The following is a 26,716-nucleotide window of genomic DNA, read 5'->3' as shown; positions in this document are numbered from 1 at the left end:
GTTGGAAAATCCACAGTGGGGGCCGTTGTCATGCAAGTGTCCAGGGCCATTTATGGTCTCCAGCTACACAGGACTGAGACTCTTAGCAACGTACAGGACGCAGTAGGTGGCTTTGCAGCAGTGGGGTTCCCAAACCGTGTTGGGGCGATAGATGGCACGCACAGCCCTATTTTGGCACCAGCCCACCTTGCCACAGAGGACATCATCAGAAAGGGCTGCTTTTCGATGGCGACACAAGCACTGGTGGATCACTGGAGATGCTTCACCGATATCAGTGTGGGCTGGTCAACTAAGGTGTATGACGCTCGCATCTTTAAGAACACAGGGCTGATCAGGAAGCTGCATAGAGGGCCATTCTTTCCAAGCAGCGGATTATCACTGGTGATATTGAAATGCCAGGGGTGATTCTGGGGGACCCAGCCTACCCTTGGCTCATTACGCTGTACACTGGCCACCTCAATAGCACCAAGGAGCGATTCAACTCCTGGCTCAGCAGGTGCAGAATGACATGGTTTTGGTAATCTGAAGGGATGGATGCTGGCAATGTTTACTCATGAGATTGGAACTCAATGAAAAAAAACACATCCCAATGGTTATAGCTGCCTGCTGGGTCCTGCATAATATCTGTGAGGCAAAAAAGCTGGGAATCCTGGGCCTCTCTCCTCTCCTCTCCTCTCCCTTTCTCCATGCTGTCTGTCATATTGGCCCGGCATTCCTGGTCTGATGCAAGGATCTCACGGAATAGATCCTCCCATATTCTCTCTTTTCTCTTCCTCCTCGGAGTCAAACATTCTAGGGGGAATGGTGGGGGACCCCTCAAGGTTTCCATGACAGAAGCTGCTGATAAAAACAGACAGATGTACCACCTAGCACAGGAACTAGGGCCACTCAGGGAATTTAGTAGGCAGAAGGCTTAAAAAAACCCTAAGGAAGTACTTCTTCACGCAACGCACAGTCAACTTGTGGAGCTTGTTGCTGGGGGATGTTGTGAAGGCCAAAACTATAACTGAATTTAAAAAAGAATTAGAGAAGTTCATGGAGATTAGGTCCATCAATGGTTATTAGCCAAAATGGTCCGGGATGCAACCCCATGCTCTGGGTGTCCCTAGCCTCTATTTTCCAGAAGCTGGGAGTGGGTGACTGGGGATGGATCACTTGATGATTCCCTGTTCTGTTCATTCCCTCTGAAGCCCCTGGCTGGACCACTGTCAGAAGACAGGACGCTGGGTCAGATGGATCATTGGCCTGACTCAGTATGGACGTTCTTATGTTGTTATTGAATTTACAGTCACAATGGAAAGGGGAGGATAAGTTTCAAAACTCCCTTCCCTTATTCCCATAAAAAATGTTTAATAAGAAATGCTTATTGATGCTTCTGGTGTGGAGCACCTCAGCACAGCAAGCATGGCCCACCAGGGATGAGGGGAGGAAAGGTTTTGTGTTGCGGGAAGCTGTAAAACGTTGGTCATTATTTCCCTGGGTACAAGTACAGGGCAATGGCCGTGAACACTGGCACTGTTTTCCACAGGGGTGGTGATTTTAGCTGATCTCGCTCTCTTGGGGAGCACAAAGGTACAGAGGGCTCCGCTGCTCCTGGCATCCCAAAGCTGCCCGGGCCCAAATGCCACTAGCCTGTTACTGCCATGGTGCCAGCCAAACGCATCGCAGAGCGGCATGGGAAAGCGTCCTTCCATGCAGGAGGAAATCAGGCAGCCTTCCCTAGTAACCTTTGGTAGAGGATTGCAGAGCGTCTCCTTGAACGTTTCATCGAGATCTCGCAGGGGCATAAAAGGACCTTCCGTACGTACGCGACAAACTGCTCCGCAGGATCCCGCCCCCGCCCCCCTGCGCCGCCCCGCCTAACCCAACGGGGGACTGAAAAGCAAACGCCAGCTCTACCTCTGCCCTACTGCTGCTGCATCTCAGAGAAGTAAAACAGGGAAAAGTCCTTTGCCTGGTTAGCCTGGGGGTGGGCCTGGCTCCACCGTTCAACGTAAGCATTGCCGTGTGAGGAAAAATGCAGGCACACGCTCACCTGGGGTCCCTTCCCTTTCATCAGGCTCATCCAGCGGGACGGGCGAGACTGTGGCAGCGTCTCAGACAGGTCCTGGCTTGCGACATGGCTGGATCCCCCGCCCATGCCTCCTCCTCATGGCAGGGGTCTCTGTCTCAGGCTCCTCCGAAGTATCCACAGACCATGCAGTTCCTTGCAGAAGTTGCCGGTCTCCGGCACAGCACCCAATCGGTTGGTGGCCTCCCGTCCCTGGCCTTGTGGCCAAAGCTCCTTTGCTTCTAACCGGCACTGCTGTTGCTCCCTGCCATGCCCCTTTGCCTGCATCACCCGAGCAATCTGCTTGGAGATGTCCACATTTCTATGGCTTGTCAACAGCCTCTTCTCCCCCCAGCCCCAGGAGATGCCATACCGACCCCGGAGTGTGCCCAGGACCTGTCTGTGTGCATGGACCCAGCATGGCTGGTTGGGTAGTTGCACACAAGGTGAGCTGGGCAATCAGAAAAAGCATTTCATAAAGACGGAGGGTTTTAAAGCGGCCGTTGGTCTCTGTGATCCCTGGGCAATGGAGTATAAAATGGGAATCAGAGTGGTCACTGTAGCAGGGAATGAGGCATTATGGGACAGCTGCCGGAGGACTGTTAGGGTCACTGCAGGTCATGCAGTGTCTAACCTCGCACTGGGGTGACCATGGCTCAACACTGTTGGAGAGGTGGTTTTCTGTCACTCTAACAGGGCGACTGTATCCTCAGGAGACTAATTTGAGTGTAGACGCATACACAAATAGATCATTGCAAGGCAACTTACCTCAACCTAACTTTGTCGTGTAGACCAGGCTTCCAGTCAAAAGACCCCCCCGCAATTTTGCAAACCCAGTTGCGTAAGGTAAGTTACCGAATGACAGAGAACAATGACCCACTGCCCTCTCCATGCTACAGTAATACAAACCATGATTGCATCAGGGTGAGTTAGTAGGGACTGATCAAAGGGCTGAAGGGATTGAGTTAGGGAGAAAAGATTAAAGGAACTAATACTTTAGCTGGCTAAACAATGACTAATTAGAGAAGGAAGTGGGGACATAAGAGGATCGCCCAGCTTGGGAAGAGTATAGACACCCAGGAGGGAAGGAGATAGCATAGCGGGGTATAACTAGGAATAAAGAGATTAAACAGAACTTCTAGAACAGGAGTTCTCAAACTTTTTGTATTGGTGACCCCTTTCGAACACCAAGCCTCTGAATGCGACCCCCCCTTAGAAATGAAAACCACACTTCTTATATTTAACACGATGTTAAATACTAAATTTAAACCCTATTACTTAAAATGAATTACTTTTTCTCACTGCTTTTAAATTAAAACTAAAACACATTTTTATCTAATTAAATATAAGCGGAAAAGTTATTTTTAAGTAGAATTTGATTTTAATACTGGACAGCAATGAATGACCAGAAGCAGCCAAAAATCAGTGAGTTGGATGATGCTGTTTATTTGACACAAGAAGTTTTATTCTGGGTGTTGTTTTAGAAAGGGCGCATCTGATGTCGTCCTTCACATTAAGCTGGTTTCAAGATTTCATCTTTATTATGAGAAGCCTGGAGAATCCACTCTCACATTCACAGGTAGTGGGAAATGGCAGAAAGACTCTCCGGGCCATGTCAGACACCAGCGGGTATTCACTTGCAACTGAGCACCAGAACTGGTTTGGAGGCAGCTGTGTGAATTTTGCTTTCACTTCATCATCATTGATCACGTTGACAAACTGTTTCTGTGCGTGAATACCATCATTAGGTAACTGCTTGGTTGTCACACTGAGAGGGTTCTTCACCAGGGAATGAAGTGCCAGGACCAGCCATAGGAAAAATGGCGCCCTGGGAAAACTTCTATTTGGCGCCCTTTCTTTGGAGGTGGAGTGGAGTAGAGGGTGGAGCTGGGCTGGAGATGGAGTGGAGTTGGGCTGGAGGAGCTTGGAGCTCTGAGGTCCTCACATGGTGGTGATGGGGGCTCACAACCAAGCGCCTGGCCAGGCTCACAGCGGGTGGCAGGGCTCGGGGCTGACAACCGTGTGTGTGGCAGGGCTGGGGGTTAACAACTTTGTGCCTGGCGGAGCTCCCCGCTGATAACCCTCTGCATGGCTGGGCTCCGCCTGACAACCCCAGTACAGGGGTCGGGGCTCACAGTGTCCTGGATGCCCCAGCTCAGGGCTTACTGCCCCGCTCCTGGTTGAAATCGGGGATCACAACACCGTGCCCGGCTGGGGTTGGGGCTTGCAGCACTGCACTGGGGTCAGGGTCAGGGCTTGCAGCCCCGCAGCCCTGTGCCTGGCTGTAGCTCGCAGCCCCATGGGGGGTCGGAGTCGCAGCTTGCAGCCCCGTGCCTGGCCGGAGCTCGCAGCCTCGCTCCTGACCAGGGTTGGGGTTGGGGCTCACAGCCCTGCAGCCCACATGGGGGTCGGAGTCAGGACCCACAGCCCCGGAGTCAGGACCCACATGGGGGGCAAGGTCAAGGCTCACAGCCCCGCAGCCCTACAGGGTAGTTGGGGTTGGGGTTCACAGCTCTGTGCCAATGTCGGGGCTCATGGCTGCAGCCCAGTACAGGGGGCAAGACTCGTGGCTCGCAGCCCTGCTCCTGGCCAGGGTCGGGGTCAGGGCTCTCAGTCCCACACAGGGGTCAGGATCTGGGCTCAGGGTTGGGGCTCACAGCCACACACTGATGTCAGGGTGGGGACTCACGACCCCCCACATAACCAGGTCGTGACCTCCCAAAGGGTTGCAACCCCCAGTTTGAGAACTAATGATCTAGAACAATGTGTGATTGGTGGGCGAGCTAAAAATCATGGGATGTGTGTCCCACTGGAAGCGGTGGATGCTGCGTTACTTGGGAGGCTCGTAGATCGAGATTGCCCAAAGTCCTGGAGAAGTGTATGTAGAGACCAGTCTTGCACTGGCCCCTGGTCTGGACTTTCAGTGCGACTTTACTATGAAAATTAAAGCCACTTTCAAGTTCTAATCAATGCCCTCTTCCATGTTTGTGCAAGATTCCCTGTTACCTCCACACACGGGGAAAAAAAAACTACCCTGAACATGAGTGGAACAGGGTAAGTCAAGCCTGCAAAGGAAACAGCTGTGTTGTGAATAAACAGAGTAATTTCTGCCAAAACCTTCCTAGGCCTTATTCTTCTTCCCACATACAGTTGGGAGTCAGGGTGAGAAGAGATCACATCTCAGACTTGATGCTGTTTGTTGGCTGAAGATGGACCATCAATACAGGTGAAGCTGGTAGTATCACCTCAAGTTAAGGTTGCCCCACAGTTTCCATTATAAGACCCTGTTTTGAACTGCTTATCATGTTGCAAAATTTAAACCATTTGGGCTGAAGTTTTCCATGCCTGCTGTCTGCCTCAAGCTGTACTTTTCCGGGAAGTTTCAGCAGAAACTGTTCAGCTGTTTCAGAGAAAGAGATTAGGGAAAAATGAGAGGGACAAGGTGGACAAGTAATATATTTTATTGGACTCAGCTTCTGTTGGTGCAAGAGACAAGCTTTCGAGCTACAGAGCTGTTCTTATTTGAAGAACTCGGTGTAGCTTGAGAGTCTCTCACTCTCACCAACAGAGTTTGGTCCAATAAAAGATGTGATGCCAGCCACCAATATGGCTATACCAACAATGCAGCCAACATTAGGGGAAATGTCATTTTGCTCATGTTGAAATTCTTTATGACCACTTTGAGAAGCATCAGTGGCTGTGGAGTAGGAAAATCCACCCAAATTTAGGAGTTACAAGCCTCTGAAAATTGCTGGCTACATATGATCAGTAGAGACTTGTTAGAAGTTGGTTGGAGAGTCAGTCTCTGCCCTGAGCATGCTCCAGCCCAGGTCTGCAGGGACTTCATTGCAGTTGCTCCTCCTGGTACACGGTGGCCCTGGATGCAAAACTGAGCATGGGAGGCGGGTATAATAGGTCAGGGGAGGCAAAGCCTCCCCTAAGCCGAGCCCTGACCCCGCCTATGCTCTGCCCTCTCCCCCATGCCAGTGCCCAAGCCAGTGGGAACTCCGTTCTGCTGCTGTCTGGAGACCTGGCGCTAGGGGTGGCCCGGCACTGGGGTGGTCTGGCAGCCCAGTGCTGGTGCTGGCCAGGGGCCCAGGGCAGTTCAACTGGGACTCCTCTGGCTGTGGAGAGGGAGTGGGCACTCGGGACTCCAGCGGACAGAGGGTAGGGGCAGGGCCTTGGGTGCAAGGGGCAGGGCTGCATGGCTAGCCTCCCTGAAGGAGGGGCTCATGCGCCACCCACGGCATTGAGATGGTCTTTCCTGTGCTCGCAAGTTTCTCCTGCTGGTACTCAGGTTGCATGGAGGAGTCAGGAGCCGAGGCAGCCTGGAGGGAGTAGGAACAGAGCACAGGGCCAGAAGGGTCCGTACACTCCCCTCCAGAACCTGGCACAGGACCCTTAACGTCCCTCTAGTTTGCTGGCCTGCCATCCCACACACATGGCAAGAACGGCTCTGCACCGTGTGCCTGCTTACCAGCGGTGCAGGTAGGGAGCGGGTAGAATGGGGACTGTCAGGGGGCGTGGTGGCGCACACTGCCCACTGCGGACAGAGGGTGTGTTTACAGTCGACAGAACTGGCAATTCTTTAGGCCCACTTTCGAAGGAAGTGTCCAAAATAGCGTATAAGACTCTGCACAATCAACATGCCCATGTTCGGTCACTTTGGCCAGTTTTCCTGCCCCTGGAGCCAGTATCTCCCACTTGGATTGCAGCTGAAGCACGCTCTGGAAAGGCCCTTTAGTGATATGCTTCAGAAAGCACGAGACACATGGAGCTAGGCTGGCAGCAGTACCCCCAAACCAACAGAGGACGGGGGGAGGGAGCGGGTGAATAGATTTTGTTAAACTAAAACCAACATGCAGCCCCAGAGCTACCCTCCCACACACCACACACGGTCCACTGGTTTGAAATATGGTCATTTAATAAAACTTTCTTTTTAAAATAATACAATCCATACAACAATTACGGTTTCGGGTCAGGAATTGACATTAACACACGACGTACAGTAAAGGATAAGAAATCGTAAAGTGACAACGTAGCCATAAAATCGTGTGATCGAGGCTTTAGTCTACGCACGGCTGTGCCAGCGTCACACAGCTGTTCACACACACAGTGCCACCGGGGGCTATAAAATTGACCCGGGTTCTGCCATGCACAGTGTATTTCCAGGGGCACCGTGGTGCAGTCTGATTCACTAGTGGACGACGCGTGGAGTTCTTCCCTGCAGGGCTGGGTGCGTGTGCCTCATACACATGCAAAGGTTCCTGCTCCTCTCCGAACAGTGAACTCGGGACCGACGGGAGGGGCGAAGGCAGGAAGCTACACAGTGAACTCAACGTTCCACGCCTGGGATTTGGATGTGGAGCCACGTGAGTGAAACAACCTGAGATTTCAACTTTGGGCCAGATCCTGTATGCACTGGGTGTGCTCAGCCTGGGGTGTGCATGGGGGCCTCTGCAGCCAAACAAGAAAGCCTTGAGGGAAGGGGCTAGCCACAGGGTGTGGGGATGTATTGCACCCCTACTGCACCCTCAAACATGGGCGGAGCTTTAAAGGGCCCCGCTTCCCATGCACTGTGACTGGCCTGTCAGTCACACGCACAAGCAGCAGTGACTCAGTGAGCTCCTGGGGCAGGGTCAAGAGAGAAGCTGTGGCCTGGGCAGTATCAGCGTGGGGCCCAAGGCTAGTATGGAGGTATCCCAGCATATTCCGCTCCATAGGCCAGGCCTGTGTGTTCAAACTTGACGGGAAGTAGAAATGTGCTCCATTTTAGGCAAACGGGGTGTAGCTCCTGGCAGCCCGCAGAGCGGCCAAGTTTGCACAGGTGCACTGGCCAGTGCCTGTTGAGGGAAAGGGCTTACGGTCATGGGACACAGCGTCATGGCTGAGAACGGGTGTGCAAATGGGGCAGCGGTTTAAAGAATCTCTAGCTCCTCCTACGACCGTCTGTGAAGCGGCCAGGACACGGCTCCTCTCCCCAGCTGCTGTCATTCAGCACTCTGCTCTATCAGGCGGTAGGAAGGAAAAGCTCCAGAAATAAGCAATATGCCTCCTGCCTAGCCCCCCGTCCCTGCGTGATCCCTCCCACAGACTGCCAGGGGCTGGGAACCGTCGAAAAGTTACACCTCTGACATTTCTGAACAAGTGATCGTTTGCTGCTTTTCCCATTAGAGAGACGAGGCCGTCTCGTCACACCTGTGGTGGCACTGGAAAGGGCGGTGCCGGGCTACTCGCTGCTGGGGTTTGTCACTATGGAATTCACTCTTTCCCTAGGAACCATGCACAGATGTTCGTTTTTCTTTTTGCTCCCAGGGCAGGTAGGCCAGAGGAGAGCACGGGCCCATCAGAGAGCATTTCCAGCCACTAACCCACAGCACTGGGGTCTGGCAGCAATTGGGCAGTGCACACACTCCATCGCTTTCTGTTCCACAGCAACGGATGAAATCAACCAGAGGCCAGAGGCTTATTTTAATGAGCGAATCAAAGAGTCTGGCAGGCTGAGAAATCCACCATCAGAAACCTGCATAGCTGGTTTATTGGACAAACTGTTTTATACAACAGAAGAGAAAAGATGGCCAGAAAGGTGTGTGCGCCCTGGCCAAATTACTAGTTGGAAAATGCTACAAACATGGAATTATAAAACCCGCATCACAGCAGAATTCGGTGATGGGGTCTGATACAGCAAGTTTGCCCTAACTCCCAGGGACAGCGAGACAAAGGCACCGAGTCTAGAGTCACCCAGATGGGAAGCCAGATACCAAATGTGATTTGGGGTGGGGTATCCCCCTGTTTGCTCACTGGGATGGGCCAATCCACGGACTAAGCTGACTCCACAGATCAAGGACAATGTGCTACAGGGAGAGCCGGTTCCCATTTCGCTAAGTTCCCACTCATGGCTCCTTTTGCTCCTGCTTTTGGCATGACGACAAGTAACCTGGGCACCAAGGGCTCTCTAGTCTCTTGGCTGGAGAGGATTTCTGCTGGAGGGCTGCAGTGGGATCCAGCCACGAGGAAGGACTGTGGCTCTTTTCGCCAGGTCTACACGAGACTTTTCTCGGAAAGTTTCCCACCCGTTTGGCTGCGAGCACTAGCGCACCCTGGGCTTCAGCTGGCTGCCAGCGTCTGCCACCATGTCAGTCACCTCTGCTCCCGCTAGGCTACCACTGCTGCGAAAGCACTGGTGTTTGCAAGGGTCAGGTGGGACGTTTTCCAGAGCGCCGGGGAGTGAAGGCAAGGCCCTTGCTTCGCTGTTCACTCCTTGATCCCCTCAAGAGGTCCCTTCCCAGGACCCCTTTGCACCTGCTCTACCACTCGTATTCCCCACCCCACAAAGTAACAAACAAAACAAACCCGAAAGTGGAGACGCTGCCACCCCTCGCGCTATCGCTCAGCCAACCAGCTCCCCCCACCCCCACCTCCACAGGAACCAGCGCTCCCCGCAGCTGAAATAATACAGTGAACACAGGACAGGGAACAAGTGAGATCACAACAGAAAGAACAAGGAGAAGCTGGAACCAGGAGTGAGCCCCCAAAGCTGTCAGCAGGTGTGTACTGAGCGGGGTCTAACAGTCTGGCGGTGGATTCTGGGAATCCGCGCACTGAGTGGCAGCCTCATCCGGAGTCCCTCGGGAGGAGCCGAGTTGCTGGAGTTCTGCCTCGCCAGGTTTTTGGCATTCTGCATACCGGTCCGTCGCGAGCTCGGGCGGGAGAGAGGTTACTGGTGTGACTTGGGGCCCGCAGGGGGTAAGGTAGAGTCGTCAAAGAGGGGGTTCTTCACTTCCATTTCTCCAGTCTGCAGCGGTTGGCAGGGAGAGAAGATGGGGGGGTGGAGCCGGCAGGTTAGAGGTCACAGCAGCTTAGGTCAGCCCCCCCTCGCTCTGAGCCACTGTTTATGATGACACAATAGCCTCCCCCCCCCTCATCCTCCCGCCAGGCAGCGCAGCAGTGCCACTTTCATTAGCAATTGTATCGCAGAAGCGCCGAGAGGCTCCGGCCAAGATCAGGGCCCTGTCGTGCCAGGTGCTGCGCCAACGCACAGCAAGGGGGTCCAGGCCCTGACTTAGATCGGGGCCCCATTGTGCCAGGCGCTGCACCGACACACAGCGAGAGACAGTCCTGCCCTGAAGTGTAGATGCAGCCAACTGCAAACATCCTTCCATTGACCACACTGCGTTTACACCAGGGGCTAGGCCACCATCGCGGCAATGCTCCGGGATCCACAACCCTGAGCACCGGAGCGACGTCAACCTACTAGGTCAGTGGAGGCCATGCCTTAGACTGTGTCTTCCCTACCAGTGCTTTACCAGGATCGCTGTACCTATATACTATACGGCCAAAGCCTTCCCAGCATTGACACAGCTCGACTGGTAACGCTGGGCTTTGTACCAGTAAAACAGAGCCACCCCTCGGAGCGAAACAAGCTGCACCAGTCAACGTGTCATTTTGCCATCGCTGCTACGTCTACATGAGGGACGTGCATTGATCTGGGATCACAGCTCCTCACACCCCTCACGGACGTCACTATGCCAGCAAAGTCTGCAGCATAGACTGGCCCGAGGCCTGGTCTACACCGAGACGCCCAGCTACGACACTCAGGGGCTGTGAAAAACGTTGTGCCCTCGATTTCGTAGTTAGGTCAGCCTAGCCCCCGGTATAGACGTGATTAGGTTGATGGAAGATTTCTTCCATTGACCTAGCTGCCACCTCTTGGAGAGATGGATTGCTGACGTAACGGAAACCCCCTTCCATCCACGTAGGAAGCATCTACCCCGAGGTGCGACGGCAGCTCTGTACCTGTGCCGCTGTAGTGTAGACATAACCTGAGGCCGCTGCCCTGGGCTCTGTGACGCGCTGCTGCGGGGTTGGGGTTTGGGAAGTGACATAGCTGGGATTGGGACCCGGGGGCTCCCATCCTGTGCTCTATCTGCTGGCCGACGTCGCGGCTCCCAGAGATGTCACATTTCCATTCTGAAGTGCGGCATTGTAGGAGCAGATTACGGAACTTCCCTGAGGCTGGGTCCCGCCCTGGCTTTGTGAGGAGGGGCGGGAGGAAGTGTAGATGGTATAGACTCCGGTGCCCTTGACTTCTGCCCACCCTTCCTGTGCTGAGGGGACAGTCTGACCTGCCTGGGCTGTGCTGATCACAGGACTTTTGGACGTGGGCTTTGGCCAAGTTACCAGGAGATGTAACCAGTCACCAGCCGGAGTCGGAGCTGCCATATAAGATGATTGGTGGGGGAGCGGGGTGAGAGAGAGCACAAAGCTGGGAATCTCTCAGATGGACAAATCTGAAGGCGCTGCCTCTCAGCGGGGAAGGGGGAGGGAGAGGAAATGCAGCCCCACTGAGGCCCTACTACTGTCGCCTTTGGGGACGCCGCTGTAGGCCAGCTTTACAAAACCAGCCCATGAGCCAGCGTTTGCAGCTCTGCAGGGACCAGGAGCTGAAAATCTGACAGGAACCAGCTGTTTATTCCCCAGACTGCCAGTGTGCGCCCTTGAATGGGCCGTAAAGATGTAATGATGACCCTTAATCTAGGCCCTGATGATCTGATAGGGACAGCGATTACCATGTGAAAGGCTGCACTCAAGCTCCCTTTCTGAGTCACTGTGCTTTTTGCACTGTAGCTTGTAACAAGGCAGGTAGGCACTGCCACTGACCAGGGGGGCCAGGAAGGTCACCAAGCCCAGGAAAAGAATCTCTGGGTTTGCAGCTGAGGCTCCCTTAAAGCACATCAGCCAGAAAACCCCATCTGGGGGGTTAAACTGGTCAGTATCTCTGGGGAGGGAGCAAACTTGGTTTCCTTGCCTGATCTAATCAATATCACCGAGCGGACCCTTGCCTAGTTAGCTGACAGATGGGAAGTGCCCCACTCCATTCCTGCACTCAGTGAGGGAGAGATTCAGAACAAGCAGTGACCAGACACAGGCTGGTTACAGAGTAACAGCCGTGTTAGTCTGTATTCGCAAAAAGAAAAGGAGGACTTGTGGCACCTTAGAGACTGACTAATTTATTTGAGCATGAGCTTTCGTGAGCTACAGCTCACTTCAACGGATGCAGACACAGGCTGAGGCTTGGTCTATGCTTCAAATTAGGTCAACAGAGCTAAGGTGCTCAAGAGCGTGAAAAATCAAAATCCACTGCCGTAGCTACGCTGTCCTACCCCCTAGCAAAGATGCAGCTAGGTCCCATTGACCTGGCTGCTGTAGTTAATCCACCTCCCTGAGAGGTGGTAGAAGAATTCTTCCCCACCACACTCCTGAGTGACATAGTTAAGCCAACCTAACCCCTGGTGTAGACGACAGAAGAATTCTTCCATCAACTTAACGACCACCTCTTAGGGTGATTAACTACCCTGGATTAACTACCCTGATGGGAGAATCCATCTGGTCCCTGCAGCGAGCGTCTATGATGCAGCGTTTCCCGTGTAGAAAAGCCCTCAGTTTTGACTTGATCATTTTATATTGATTATAAATGGTCAGCAAATATGTATCGTTACTATATCATTCATATACAAGTTGGAATGTAACGTTTCAACCTTAGTAAAGCTTTTTGCTAATTTCTCATTGAAGGTTTCGACTAAACTGATACACCCCCACGACACATTTGGGTTTCGAAGCAGCCAGCCAATTCTATTAAGCAGCAGGGTCTGGATCCTGAACAGGATCACTGGGAGCTTTTTGGGGGGCCGCCTTCAACTTAGGTTGAATCCCCTTCTGTGCGAAGGGAAGTCAGGAGGAGACGGATAGGATGGGGATCTCAAGGAGGAGATTTTGCACAAGAGCCATTTTAAAAAGGTCTCGTTGCAAAGAACAGTCAATTCGTTCTTTGTAAGGGAGAGGGTTTTGGAACTGCCTGAGAGCAGGGATCCCATTCCTCCTCCCCGTCTGCCCAGTGCCCGAGGGCCCGGCAGATTCAGGCAGCGCCAGCTCAAGCGGCTCCCGAGGTAGCTCACAGGCTCTGAGGCGCGATGGCTGCAAGGGAGCATTGAGAGGAAAGGGGCGGAGGAAGGGCACACATTGCCAACTTACAGGAGCCAGCCCTGGGCACTCATACACCGTGAAATCACCGTCTTCGTTCTCTTCGTCGGAGGATGCTGAGTCAGGCAGTTTGGGCTCCTCTTTATGCCTGAAAAGAGAGAGGCACGTAGAGATGGAGGTGAAATCCACAGGGGCAATTTCCTCTCCAGCTGCAACAGTGCAAACCCAGCACTGTTTAGCAAAGCAGACCCTCCAGCTAGAAGGTTGAAGCAAATGGGGATTCCCAGCACCATCCTGTCGGCACCCTCTCCCCCGGCCCGGGCATTTCCTGAACTGCAAGGGGAACGTCTTCAGAGAGCTCCCGATCCCGGCTCTAGACTGTGGTGATCCTTATTCCGGACTGACCCTTGTTAACAGCCGGCAGCTGGCAAGGCCGTTGCTGCTTTCTCGGAGAGCGGGAAGGAGTCACTTACTTTTCCATGGAGAGCATCTGCTGTTTTTGGTGTTGGTAGTGATACATCTGGGCGCTCTGAGCCAGTTTCTGATCCCCAGGCTTTAAAAGAAAAACAGGAGATGTGAACACAGGTCTCCAGAGAGCGATTAGCTTTCCATGGCCCACAGAGCCTCCAGTACAGACCGAAGCCCAGGGTGAGAGACAGGTTTTAACATGACTACAGATGACTTCTTTTAAAATACCTCTGCGGCACACCCCCTCCCCCTTTGCGTTTCACCAACCTCTCTAGAATTCATACAGGGTTTGCTCACGAGGTACAACCTCAAGTGTTAAAAACTGACCATGCTGCCGACGGGTCTGACAGAAGGTCCAGAGTGGCTTACCGAGATCTTGTCATATGGCAGGGGGCCGGGTAGCTTCTGAGCTGGGTAGTCGGTTTTCTGAGCTAGTCTGATTTCCTTCTGCAGCCTACAGAGGGGACAAGACACTGGGTAAGCAGGAATGATTTAAAGGGACAGGCCCCAAATGAAACCTATCCACCTTCTTAGCTTTCTCAAATTCCCTTTTCAACCATTCCTCCCTCAGAACCAAACTACCATGGCTTGGGGCTGCAGCAATGAAAATTCCTACCTGCAATTCCATAACAAACCTAAGGGTGGGGGTTCACCCACCAGGACAGGTGCCTACACACACGCTGAGCTAAAAACCATCTGAGCATCTATCTGCTTGTTGGTTCTGATCAGGCAGGACACACTGAAACACAATCCTCCCACTCAGAGGTCTGGAGAGAAGCAGCCTTGTACCTTTCAATGGCATGCCTGTTCTCCAGAGCTGAGCAGAGAGGCCATGCATGGGACAGGGCCACAAAAGTATAATGAATAGTGTAGAGAAGAGGCAAAGAGTCCTGTGGCACTTTCATGGACTAACAGACGTATTGGAGCATAAGCTTTCGTGGGTGAATCCCCACTTCGTCGGATGCATGCTTATGCTCCAACACGTCTGTTAGTCTATAAGGTGCCACAGGACTCTGCCGCTTTTACAGATCCAGACTAACACGGCTCCCCCCCGATACCTGAGTGCAGAGAAGGCTGATCGGGAGCTTCTGTTCTGCCTGTCCCACAGCACAAGAACAAGGGGATGTTCAATGAACCAGAACAGAAAATTCAGAACTGATCGAAGGAAATGGTTTTCTGAATGTGGAAGTAGCTTGTGGAACTCTCAGCCACAGGCTGTCAGTGAGGCCAAGAACTTAGGGATTGGAGGTTTATATGGATAACAAGAACATCCAGAATTCTCATTGCTCACGCTAACGTGTGTTGGAAGGAATATTAAATCTCATACTTTAGAGCGTAAGCTAATCTCTCTGAGTGCTGGGGAAAAGGAGGAAATATTCGTGAGGGACACATTATTCCACATGTGCCTCCTACATGGTTTCTCTTGCTCCTTCCCCTGAAGTATCCGGTGCTGGCCACTATCAAAGACAGGACACGGGGTGAATCCAGTCTAGCAGTGCCCATGTTCTTATGAGTTAACTCCATTCATTGCAGCACCAAGCCATTTAACACTGGTCTAGCATTCACCTCCGTGCAATCAACCCAGCATTTGTGTGGACTGAGCCAGCGTGTGTGATCTGCTCACAGAAAGCAGGGCAGGAGTCTTCCTGGTTTCAGGTGGTTACCCTGGACCCTTATGTATCTGGTAAGCTCATTGGAACAGGGGCTGTTTGCACAGTGCCTACCATAACGGGGCCCTGGCCCATGCCTGGGGTTCCTAAGTGTTCCTGCAACACGATAAGTAATCGCAGCTAGAAAGGCTCCTTCTGACACTGTCTCCTAGGATATATTAATTGGCCGTCACAAGTGACAGTCTATCCAAGCATGTGGCACCTCTCTGCCCTAAAACTCTTCTCACGAGTGGCTCACATCCATCTACCCGGGCTATAGAGCGCCCATCACCACTGCGCCTTACAAGGATTGGTACTGAGTATCTGACAGGACGCTGGGCCCACTCTCTCTTGCTTTAGGCATTTTATCTCCCCCATTTGCCTCCTGTGGGTGCAGCTGGAGATGCGTTTTGCACCATGCCAGGCGAAGACTCAACCTGAGTTCCCTAGCCCAAAGAGAGCTACTTCTCTCTTTTAAAATCCTTCCCCTCTCAATTGCACAGAAGTCCAGGCACAAATTCAGCAGGACACCAGGTGGCGGCCCAGCCGTTTGCTGGAGGAGGTCCCTGCTGGCTTACCTACACCAGCAGATCGCAGCCACGATTAAAGCAACAATGCCGGCGACAGAGAACACCACGATCATCCCTGCAAAGGAAGGAACACAGCGCAGAGCTCGTCACCTGGCCGCTACTGACCAAGCTAGCCCAAAACAGACAGAGGGGTTGTTACGGGCTGGGATGGTTTGCCCTCCCTGCCCTTTCAATAACTAACCCCTCCAAGTCCTGTAACGCCTACCCCGCTGGGCACTATTGCTCACAAGCACCCAGAGTGCAGCAGCTTCAATACCTTCAAACGTACGACAGTAAACCTGGTCACTCCACGGATGCAAGCGTTGTCGGTCTCATAAGCAAACTGAATTCCGTCTCTCCCCACTGGGAAATGCAACAAACTCCCAGGAGAGGCCAGCCTGAGCTGCAAAGCTCCACTTCGGAGCCAAACTGCCTCTTGGCCCATCACAGACACAGCGGCAAGCCCCAAGGTGCTAAACCAGCTCCCGCACCCCCTCACAGCCTGGATCGGGCCCATCTCTAGCTCTGAACTCCAAAGGGAAGCCTGCACTTACCGAGTATCAGGAGGTCATTGGAAGTGACATGGAACACCTCCACCGGAGAACTCTTCACTGTCTTGGTGGTAGCGGTGGGATGAGATGTCACAGCCCTGTGGCTCGCTCTGTTCCTCTGGGGGGACTCCCCTCTCACCCCAATGGTTTCAGGATGCTTCCCTGCCGGGGTGGCTGTGCAAGAAAGCAGAGACCACGAGCATCAGCAGGGGCAGCGGGGCCCCGCAGCACCCAGGTCTGGGGCAGGCAGCAGAGATATGGACAAAGAGGTGAAAACCATTCGCTACCCCCATTGGTATTGTCATAAATATAAAGGGAAGGGTAACAACCTTTCTGTATACAGTGCTATAAAATCCCTCCTGGCCAGAGGCAACATCCTGTGACCTGTAAAGGGTTAAGAAGCTCAGCTAACCTGGCTGGCACCTGACCCAAAGACCAATAAGGGGACATGATACTTTCAAATCTTGGGGGGGGGGGGAAGGGGGGCAGGTTTTTGTTTGTGCTCTTTGTTTAAGGGGTTGTTCTCTCTTGGGACAGAGAGGCCAGACAGAAATCCATCTTCTCCAACCCATCCTAATCCAAGTCTCCAACACTGCAACCAGTAGAGGTAAGCCAGGCAAGGTGGATTAGTTTATCTTTTGTTTTATGTGAATTTTTCCTGGGTTAAGAGGGAGGTTTATTCCTGTTTTCTGTAACTTTAAGGTTTTGCCTAGAGGGATGCTCTGTGTTTTGAATCTGAAATACCCTGTAAAGTATTTTCCATCCTGATTTTACAGAGATGATTTTTACGTTTCTTTTTTTTTAATAAAATCCTTCTTTTAAGAACCTGACTGATTTTTCCATTGTTCCAAGACCCAGGGGTTTGGGTCTTTGATGATTTTGTAACCAACTGGCTAGGATATTATTCTCAAGCCTCCCCAGGAAAGGGGGTGTGTAGGGCTTGGGGGGATATTTTGGGAGAAGACGTCTCCAAGTGGTCTCTTTCCCTGTTCTTTGTTTAAAACACTTGGTGGTGGCAGCATATGGTTCAAGAATAAGGCAAAGTTTGTACCTTGGGGAAGTTTTTAACCTAAGCTGGTAAGAATAAGCTTAGGGGGTCTTTCACGCGGGTCCCCACATCTGTACCCTAGAGTTCAGAGTGGGGAAGGAACCCTGACAGGTGTTTAATGCTTTAGCGCCGACCAGGACGCGCCATCTTGCTGTTCACAGGGATGCAATACAGAACCCCAGAACATACGGAAAGTCCGCAACGTACCCCTTGCTAATAGAGGGGCTAGATCCTTAACTCCCACTGCAGCCAATGGGTCTTGTGCTACGACTACAGGATCGGGCCCGTAGCTGGTGGGGGAATCACTTGTGGAATAAATGTGAAATCAGCAGCTGCTCTCCTCCGTTCTAGCACTTGTGCTCCCCATTATAAAATACAGCCATAAAAGGCAACTTTATTGCCCTGGCATCAGCAGTTTGGGTGCCTCTTACATTAGGAAATGAAGCTACGAAATCTTTCAAGAAATCCCAGTTCATGGGATGGAAAAGGGAGAGAGAGAAGACATATTCCCTACCTTGGAAATTTTCTCTCCCCAAAACCATGTCCCTTTCCTCAGGTCACCAAACACGCAGCACTTCTAGAGCATCTTTCATCTAGAATCTCACGGGAGAGGTCATCCCTCTTTTACAAATCGAGAAACTGAGGCACACAGAGGTTAAGGGAGTTCCTCAAGGTCACACAGAGTTGTAGTCGAGCCAGGAATAGACCCTGGTCCCCTGCTCTAACCACTAGCGTGCACTGCCTTGACATGCCTAGAGGATGGGAGTCTCGAGTTTGTTTCCAAATGAGGAAGCGCACGTGTTCTCCAGGCCCTGGGCTTTGCTCCTGCTGAATCCAGGAGCCCTGTAATATGGTATTTGCAGAGCAATGAAAACTCCATGGCCTGCTCTCCCCACAACTCACCCAGCCAGGAAATGCTAGAAACACTTCCCTGGAAACCTAGTAATTCAGAACAGGAATTTAAGCACCAATCTATTAAATCGGCAGCAGGGACAGTAAAACAGAGCCCTCAATAAGCAGGACATTTCAGAGGGCTCATGTTTATTTACTTTCCACGGTTTTCAGCCTTTGAACGGAGAGTCTGAGTAGTTGATCACAGGGGTTTTGTCTAAACTTTGGGACCGTTGGCCTCAGAGTCACTAAACGTGGAAAGCAGCGCAATTGCATGAAAGTGGCTGGGAGAACAGGCTAAGGAGAGCAGGCAGATGACTTCTGGACTCACCATCCTGGAGCAGATGGAGGCGAGAGGCATCCTGCCTGGCCAGCACGTCAGCTAAGAAGTCGATTTCCTCCTCTAGGTTGGGAACAGAAGTTCTCCCTGAGGAAAGAGAGAAAACTGCTGTAATGGTTTACTGCCACGGAGCATCAGGGGCTTACGGCTCCCAAAGGAATGGTCAGCTGCCCAGAGCAACGTGTGCATTATACAGGGCAAGGCTCCAGCTCTGGGGCTGGAGAGCAAGTGACAGCTTGGAGCTCCTGCAGGAGCAGTTTCCTCCGCAGGCAAGTCTGAAACACACTCCGCTAACAGAGGGCAGGGGCTCTGAAACTGGGGGTCGCGAGTACATGCACAAAACAGAGAGCAACTGCAATAAAATATATCTTTTAAATCTAGTGTTTTAGAAAATGACACACACCTTTCTATCACAATGTAAAGTATTTACTTCAAAAAGGTTTCAGAGTAACAGCCGTGTTAGTCTGTATTCGCAAAAAGAAAACCTGGATTTGTGCTGGAAATGGCCCACCTTGATTATCATACACATTGTAAGGAGAGTGGTCACTTTAGATAAGCTATTACCAGCAGGAGAGTGGGGTGGGAGGAGGTATTGTTTCATGGTCTCTGTGTATATAATGTCTTCTGCAGTTTCCACAGTATGCATCCGATGAAGTGAGCTGTAGCTCACGAAAGCTTATGCTCAAATATATAAATTGGTTAGTCTCTAAGGTGCCACAAGTACTCCTTTTCTTTTTACTTCAAAAAGTATCGCAAACACACAATGCAGCGATTGCTGTTCCTAAGCAACATATATATTTGTATTAGCAACACTTTAATACATTGATACATTTAATACTTTAATACAATAATTGTAGTATCATGGGGGCAGGTTTGTTGTCTTGAGACTAAAAAGGTGGGACTGAGACAACGTTAGAGGGCTTGATTGTTGCATTAAACTGCAGACCAACCAGAACACTGAGATCGGCAACAAAAACAGGTAATTTATAATGTAACAGCCAGACACACAGGCAGGTGTGGCGCTGTGGGGGTGCTTATAGCGGTTACAGCCACCTCAAAATTTGCCTTAGCCCCGGTGCCCATCTCTCCCAGCGCAAAGGTCAAACCTATGCAGCAGTAAGGCTGGCATGGTATGGCATTGCCACCCTCCCTGCTGCAATTCTGCGCTGCGGCTGGCGGCGGTGCTGCCCTCAGAGCTGGGGACCCAGCCAGCAGCCCTGCTCTCCGGCTGCCAAGCTCTGAAGGCAGCGCCGCGGCCAGCAGCAGCGCAGGAGTGAGGCTGGCGATGGGGCGCTAAGTCCGCTGTGAAAATGGATATTGACAAAATTTCTTCGCGCCCTCCAAGTGTTAAACAGTAAAAAATTTTAAAAAATAACTTTTCTGCTTATTATTATAATTATTTGATAAAAATGTTTTTGTCTTCATTTAAAAGCAATGAGAACACGTAAATTCATTTTAAACAATAGGGTTATAAATTTAGCATTTAAAAATGTTAAATATAAAAAATGTGGTTTTAATTGATAAGGGCAGCGGGGGGTGGTCGCACTCAGAGGCTTGTTGTGTGAAAAGGGTCATCAATACAGAAAGTTTGAGAACCAGTGTGCTAAATCCTGCAGCCTGTAGGTGAGTGTAGTCAGTGGGTCTTGTGTTGGGACTGCAGGACTGGGCCTTTAGCTGGTGAGAACGGCTGAGAAGAAACAGCACCCACCTGCCTCCCTAGCAAGTGTCTCCACAGCAGCAGTACACTGGCACCCTGTACAAGAAGCACTGGCAAATGCCAGGTGACTCTCTCCCAGACCTGTAATTCAGACTCTGAGCCCCCCAAAACACACAGATAATAGTTGAGGGACTGTGAGTGTCACCTCTCCCCCCCCCCCCCCCCCGAAAGAGATTTTAAGCAGAACTCAGAAAATCCCACTGGCGGGCTGGAAATATTTCACTGCTCCGATGGAATCAGAAGGCGGTGGCGAGCAGAAAGGAAGTCACAGCCAAGACAGCCTTCTGCACAGTTTCTCACATTGCGATCATAGCCATTAGTCCCAGATAAACCCCATCAGAGCAAATCCAGAACCCTAAAAGGGCAAGGTCTGGCCTAAAAGCGTGTATCAGCCATTGAACTAATTAAAAATGTTTTATTAAAGCTAGTGTTAAAATTGTCTCATACACAGGTCTACAAAGAGTTTCTATACATCCGGCTGTATCGCTTGAATTATCCAAAAGTACAAAGCTTGGTTTTAAAAGCCATAAAATTCATATAGTACATAATCTGCAATATCTCAAATGAAGGGTAATAAATGTAATGATCCAGTTTAAATACTAGCATCCAGATATGCCAATACATCACTCACAAAAAGTTACACTAAGAATAGTTTGTGGAAAGCAAATATAGCAGTGAGTGTAGATTGTCCCTCAGTAATTGGGAATTTAGGGTAGGGTGTCCCTCCATAAATACAATCCATCAGAGAAGTATTTCAGTTACTTTTCTGACTTTGCTTCTCAATGGCATGCTAGCTCAAAAAGCCAAGCGAAATATTTGCTGCAATCACAAGGCTAAGAAGAAAAACACGTCTGTTTAGAAGCTACCTGGGAAATGTCCCTCTGCATTTGTTAGCGAAAGACAACAAACAAAGGTACAAACCTTTTACATGTTATAGCAGTGATTGTAGGGTCTCTCTTGAAATCACACAGCCGGTGATGGAGCCGGAGTGGGTCTGGGCGTCAGAGGAAAGGTAGAGTAGGGTAGACTAAGACCAGCGAGTGTGTTTTAAACACAACTGGCTCTACCGACACAAGGGGAAAAGTCCTGTCTGAAATGGTGTTAGCTAACACATTTTCTAACATACCCTTTCCCCCCTACTCTGGATGCGGCCCTGGAGTAGATGCTGGGTTCTCTGCATATTGGACATTGAATATTTATCTAGACACTCCCTGCCCCGCCACCTTGGAGTTCTGGAGACATCTGGGATCATTGAGGCTTGCTCTGAACTTGTCCTATGTCATCAGAGCCCCTGGGGGCAGGTAGGAAGCCCTTGGAGCTGGTAGCACTCACCAGAGGAAGAGGCCGTATTATTGAGAAATGGAGGACTTGGAAATTATTTATCTCCATGGAAGAGTATTATTAGGTAGAGTCTCCTGGGAGGGGCAGGGGATGAGAGAGGGCACTTTGCCCTTACTCCAGATCCTTGGATGAAAGGACATTTTACACGAAGGATTCTCAACTCCTTCCCCTTCAGAATCCAATACCAGCCCTGGTTGGACAAAGCCCAATTTTTCCCGGATGTTGAGGAGGGTTGAGAGGCGCAAGGTGCTTCTTAGGCTGGGTGGGGTTTTCATTCAATCATCCCATTGTTCTCAGCCCAGGCAGGTGTTGGATACAGGAGCCACTGGGTGGGATCTCACAGCCTGTGTCACACAGGACGTCAGACTAGACAATGGAACGTCCCTTCTGACCTTGACACCTATGGCTCTATGGCTGACATGGGGGTGGGGTGGGGCTTCCTGCCAAACATATTTAATGTTTCTGAGTGCATGCAACTTGTAGGTTGTGTGTTGTGCACAAAGATCTCAAAGAGCTTCACAAACATCCACCTTCTCAGCACCCCTAGGCTTGGCATAACTCCCATTTGCGTGAAATGTGGGACTGAGGCACACAGCCTGGCCAAGCAGCAAGTCAATGGCAGCGCTGGAAAAAGAACCCAGGAGTCCTACTCTCCAGCTGGGATGATACTCCATCCACCCTCCCTCCATTCTATTTCCAAACACTCCCATGGCTCCACAGCCCTGCAAGAAATACCCTCGGTCCAATAAATGAAACCCACACAGACCACTGGGCATTGAGGTGAACGAGAGGCAGACAGACGTTATGCAGAAAGGGAAACCCAGAGGATGTTGTGAAACAGAGCTGGCTGAGGGAGGAAAGAAAAAAGTGATGAAAGTCGGGGGAGCAGCAGTGCCTCTTGGGAACACCATGAACAGGCCCTTCCCCGAAAGGGGCACCGCAATAGTGTTTCTCAAGTCAATAACCTGAATTCATGGCCTGACCAGGACTCTGACACACTCAGCAGAGTGACACCGACCAGTGGGCTGGAATGGACAGGCTGCCTCGGGCCGCACAACGTCCAGCTAAGTGGTGTTTGGCTATCACCCATGTGATGCCCGGGACGGCCCTGGCACTGCACAGGGAAGATGATCTGTCCCTGCTTGGAGGTTAGGGACATAAGGGGAAGTGACGACAGAAACTCAGAAGAAGTGAGGAGAAAGGGCAGCAATTCAGTCCTGCCAGCCCCCACGGCCTCAGCGCTCCAGGCGGGATCACCATCACACACACTGCACCTCCCAGCTTCCTTCAGCTCCCTGCATCCTTGCACCAGATCATGTACGTTCACCATGGACCTCCTCCTCGGCCCAGAAGGCAGGGTAGTCTCTGAGCTCCAGGCGGGGGAGGAAGGATCATGAACTCCGGTGTTCTCCAGGGCCAACAGGGTTAAAGGGAGGGGTAATCTTGCACCCATGATTGGACAGACATGAAGACCCCAAAAGTATGGGATAGGGGCCACCGCCCCCTGCTGGCCCTGCCGACATTCACCTCGGGGGGATCTTTGCCGTTAGCTTGTGGAGCTGGAGGATGCAGAGAGTCACAAACCAGAGTTTGCCACTGGCTGAGCTAGACACAGAACCCACCTCCTGCCTCTTGGGAGGGGAGATTTGCCTTAATGATGCCACCAGCCCATATGAACCCCAGATGCCAGCAGCCGCTGCTGTCAGCACAGTCCCAGGCAGAGTGTGAACAAAGGCTCCGCTCGGGGCTCCCCACCCCGCACTTTGAACTCAGAGCATCATCAGGGTGTGCGGTACACAGGCAGCTGCAGAGCCGTGGAGAGCACCGTGCTCCTGAGGGCTGTGGGGCCATTGTAGGGCACAACGGCGGGCCTCAGGCAGGGGGTGTCTCAGTGCCCTGCTGGACGAGGATGTCAGGCCCAACATGCCATGCAATCTCCCTTCTCTGCCGCCCCAGGAGCCCCTCTACCCCGAGTGCCCCAGCTGACTGCAGCTCCCTGCAGGGGTCACACAGAGCCGGGGAAGGTCTCAGGGAGCCTGGCCCTAAACCAGCTGGACCCATTACCTTGAACTGCACACAAAACTGAACATGTGGGAGCCAGCCAGCTCTATAAGCTAACAGGCCCTCCAGCTGCTCCGGCCCAGCAGGAAATTCCCTATTGGGCTCCAGCAGCCTCTCCACCTAGGAGGAGGGGCCATTGGTCTCAATTAGTGGATTATTAACAACTATGTTTTTAGCCCTGCACGATAATCTGCAGCCAAACTCCAACAGAGCTGTCTGGAAGCCAGGCGAGCTATACCTGCTTCCAATGGGGAGGACTTGGGGCCTTGGCATCTCTTAGTACGTAGCCCCCTAGATGTGTATAGTTCTCCCTGGAGAAGGGAGGCACAGACAGGTCCTGCCCGGAGGCTTGCAGACCAGGTGGGATACACAACACGAGGCAGGGAGGGGAAGATAAAGGAAGGAGAGTGGCTCGTGATAAGGTGACGAGGCTCAGCTTTACACTAGGTGCACATCACCTTAATGCCAGCCCCTATCTTGGACAAAAGGGATTCCCCCCAGAGTAGCCTCACAGGGGCTGAGCTCCACCACTGTGTGTGTCAGTGCAAAGGGCACTGGCCAGCCGGGAAAGGGCCAGCCTATATGCCCAGTTGTGCTTATATGTTCAGTCATCTGTGGGTCACAAGTATCCTACAAGAGACCAGGGCCTGGGGGGAAGGGCAGTGCTGCCTTGGGGGATACCCCTCTTCCAGGTAAGCCATAGGCTGCTGGAGCACAACTCCCTCCCCCCAAAGACTGCTCCCCTGGGCAGAAAGGAAGTGTGTGTCAAGACCCCAGCATAGATGTGACTGTGGGCTGATGGCACTAACCCAGCCCGGCTCTTGGCTGCAAGCCTGGCACACCGTGCAGCCAGCCACAGGGGCCAAACTCTGGCACTCCCCATTGATTTTAATGGGCATCGCCGATGTACAGAATGTTCTGAAAGATCAGGCCCATTCATCGTCTATAGGGCAATTCCCCATTCGCTCCCTGCCCCATCATCCCTGGAAAGCAAACCCTGCCTCATTCCTTACTGACACAGCTCCCAAACGGTCCAGAGGTGGCAACATTCTGCCCCGGCAGTTCTGATCGAGTTAGGTGGTCTCTGGGTGCAGCTGCAACATGCATGTTAAATAAGGAGCATATTAACAGGCAGATACATTTACATTTACAGCAAAGTATCATCCTTGGAGCTTTTACAAACAAGACATTCCGACACTGCACACGCAAGTCAATCAGTTACACAACCGGGAGCCGCTGCTGAAATAAATCTGGCCTGGCCAAACCCCATGATGTGAAACTCATGCTGGGAAGTGCTCATTTTTGATGCATTGTGCAAAGGCTGCTTTCACTACTCTGTGTGTGTGTGTCTCTCTCTCTCTCTCACACGTACACACACAGGGAAATCCTGGCATTTGTTACACTGCTTTTGACTTCAGGGAGAGCTTGCCAGACGCATATCAGAGCCTGCTATTCAGGCACCAGGCTTTTAACAGGATTAAACTCAACTTCAAAGCCAGAAGATGTTAAATGCTCTCTCTTTTTTTCTACCTCTCAATTGCTTCATTCAGCCAGGGCTGTCCTCAGTGGGGAGCCTTGGAGGATGAATCAAAACTCACAAAAGGGGAAGTGGGACAGAGGCGGGCTCAGCATCTGGATAATTCAAGGTTATAGCAATTACAGGCCCCTTTGGAATTTGTTGTCACTTTGAATGTTTGGAAATAAACATCAAATTCCCTCCCTGTGTTCTTGTACAATAGAACCCCGTCCCCACCCCCAAAACCTAATCCCAGTGACTCAACAATGCTATTTGTGCCACAGTCCAGCTGATCAGAGACTTTACTTCAGTGTGATTTAAAACAAGAGACATTAGGAGTCACAAACATTTCAAACTGATTTAGTTAAAGCCGTGCAAACCTTTATAGTACATGCACTTAAACCAGGTTTACCCTTGCTTGTCAATCTACTTTGCATCTGTTGCCTTGCCAACAGATTTTATGGAGAGTCTTGATTCATATAATTTAGTACGATCTCCTACATAACATAGACCAGAAAGCTTCCCCAAAGTAATTCCTCTGAGCTAGAGCAGGTTTCTCACAATATTTAGTGCTTTCCTCGAAGCCCCAGCTCCCAGAGTCATGTGATTAGTTGAGAATTTCAGCTTCCACTTTAAAAGTAGGAAATTTCTAGCCCTCAAGTTTGCAGAGAAAAGCCTGAACATCTGACCCAAATGCCCCCTAAAGGCTCAGAAGCCAGAAGGGAAATAAAAAGAACCCCAAATATATTATATTTTTATAAAATTGCATGATCTTTAAGCCAGCCTCATGATTTTTAGGGTCTGAATCATGGGTTTTGAACACCGAGAGTTGGCAATACTGCATCCGATTTACCAAATTAAGCTACACTAATTTAAGCAAAGGTTAACCTGATTTAAGAGCACCTGTATTAGATGCTTTCACAGGTTTAGCTAGATCAATCTAAAATCAGTTTAAGGAGAAAACCAGTTACACTAGCTCTCTGTGGCCTTGTCTATGTAAGGGTTGCACCAGTTTAATTACACTGATTTTAACTTAATTGAGTTGCAATCTAGACAGATTTAAATGAGGGTTTAACATTTAAAGGCATGTGTGTTAGGAGTCTGTACAAGTTAAAATGGATTTTAAAATCTATTTGGTTAATCTGGTGCAACTTTTCTAGTGCACACAAGAACACAGAAAGAGTGCAGCTAGAGCTCTCTCTCTCTCTCTCTCTCTCAAAAAAAAGGGGGGGGGTCTCATATCATCCATCTTGTATTCTATTTGTTTAGATCATATCAGAGAAGGATACTGATAGAGCAGCGAGAAGACTAACCCTTATGTTAGGTTTAGAGTTGATAGAAAGCATGAAATAAATCCTGTCTCCGTTTCACACTGGATTCTATCAACACAATAATAATTATTTATACAGTGATTTTCATCTCTGCAGCTCTTTGGAAAACAGCATGTGCTATTTGGCTGGTAAGACTCTAGCACCCACACCAGCCAGTACCAAATGAGATAACTCTGCTATAATGAATTAAGGATCTAGGACAGT

At 51.0% G+C, this 26,716-nt stretch overlaps 1 protein-coding gene across 2 annotated transcripts in view; it reads right to left on the bottom strand.

Moving 5' to 3' along the window:
- Window positions 1-9,491: 9,491 nt before the first annotated feature.
- The window catches only part of NPDC1 (neural proliferation, differentiation and control 1), a 122,787-nt gene continuing 105,562 nt past the window's right edge, over window positions 9,492-26,716 (bottom strand). The window contains exons 2-8 of one of the 2 annotated variants that reach the window (XM_074974131.1): window positions 18,538-18,633; window positions 16,271-16,441; window positions 15,726-15,792; window positions 13,868-13,952; window positions 13,504-13,583; window positions 13,082-13,178; window positions 9,492-9,845 (exon numbers count right to left, since the gene is read on the bottom strand). In XM_074974131.1, coding sequence (XP_074830232.1) covers window positions 9,768-9,845; window positions 13,082-13,178; window positions 13,504-13,583; window positions 13,868-13,952; window positions 15,726-15,792; window positions 16,271-16,441; window positions 18,538-18,633 — 674 coding nt within the window. In that variant the 3' untranslated portion in view covers window positions 9,492-9,767. The remainder of the gene's footprint in view (window positions 9,846-13,081; window positions 13,179-13,503; window positions 13,584-13,867; window positions 13,953-15,725; window positions 15,793-16,270; window positions 16,442-18,537; window positions 18,634-26,716) is intronic. The other variant, XM_074974129.1, reaches the window with a different exon arrangement.

Source organism: Natator depressus, chromosome 16 (genome assembly GCF_965152275.1).
Source record: "Natator depressus isolate rNatDep1 chromosome 16, rNatDep2.hap1, whole genome shotgun sequence".
NCBI classification, from domain to species: domain Eukaryota; kingdom Metazoa; phylum Chordata; order Testudines; family Cheloniidae; genus Natator; species Natator depressus.
Note: the sequence above shows the minus strand (reverse complement) of the source record. Positions and strands in the feature narration are given on the sequence as shown.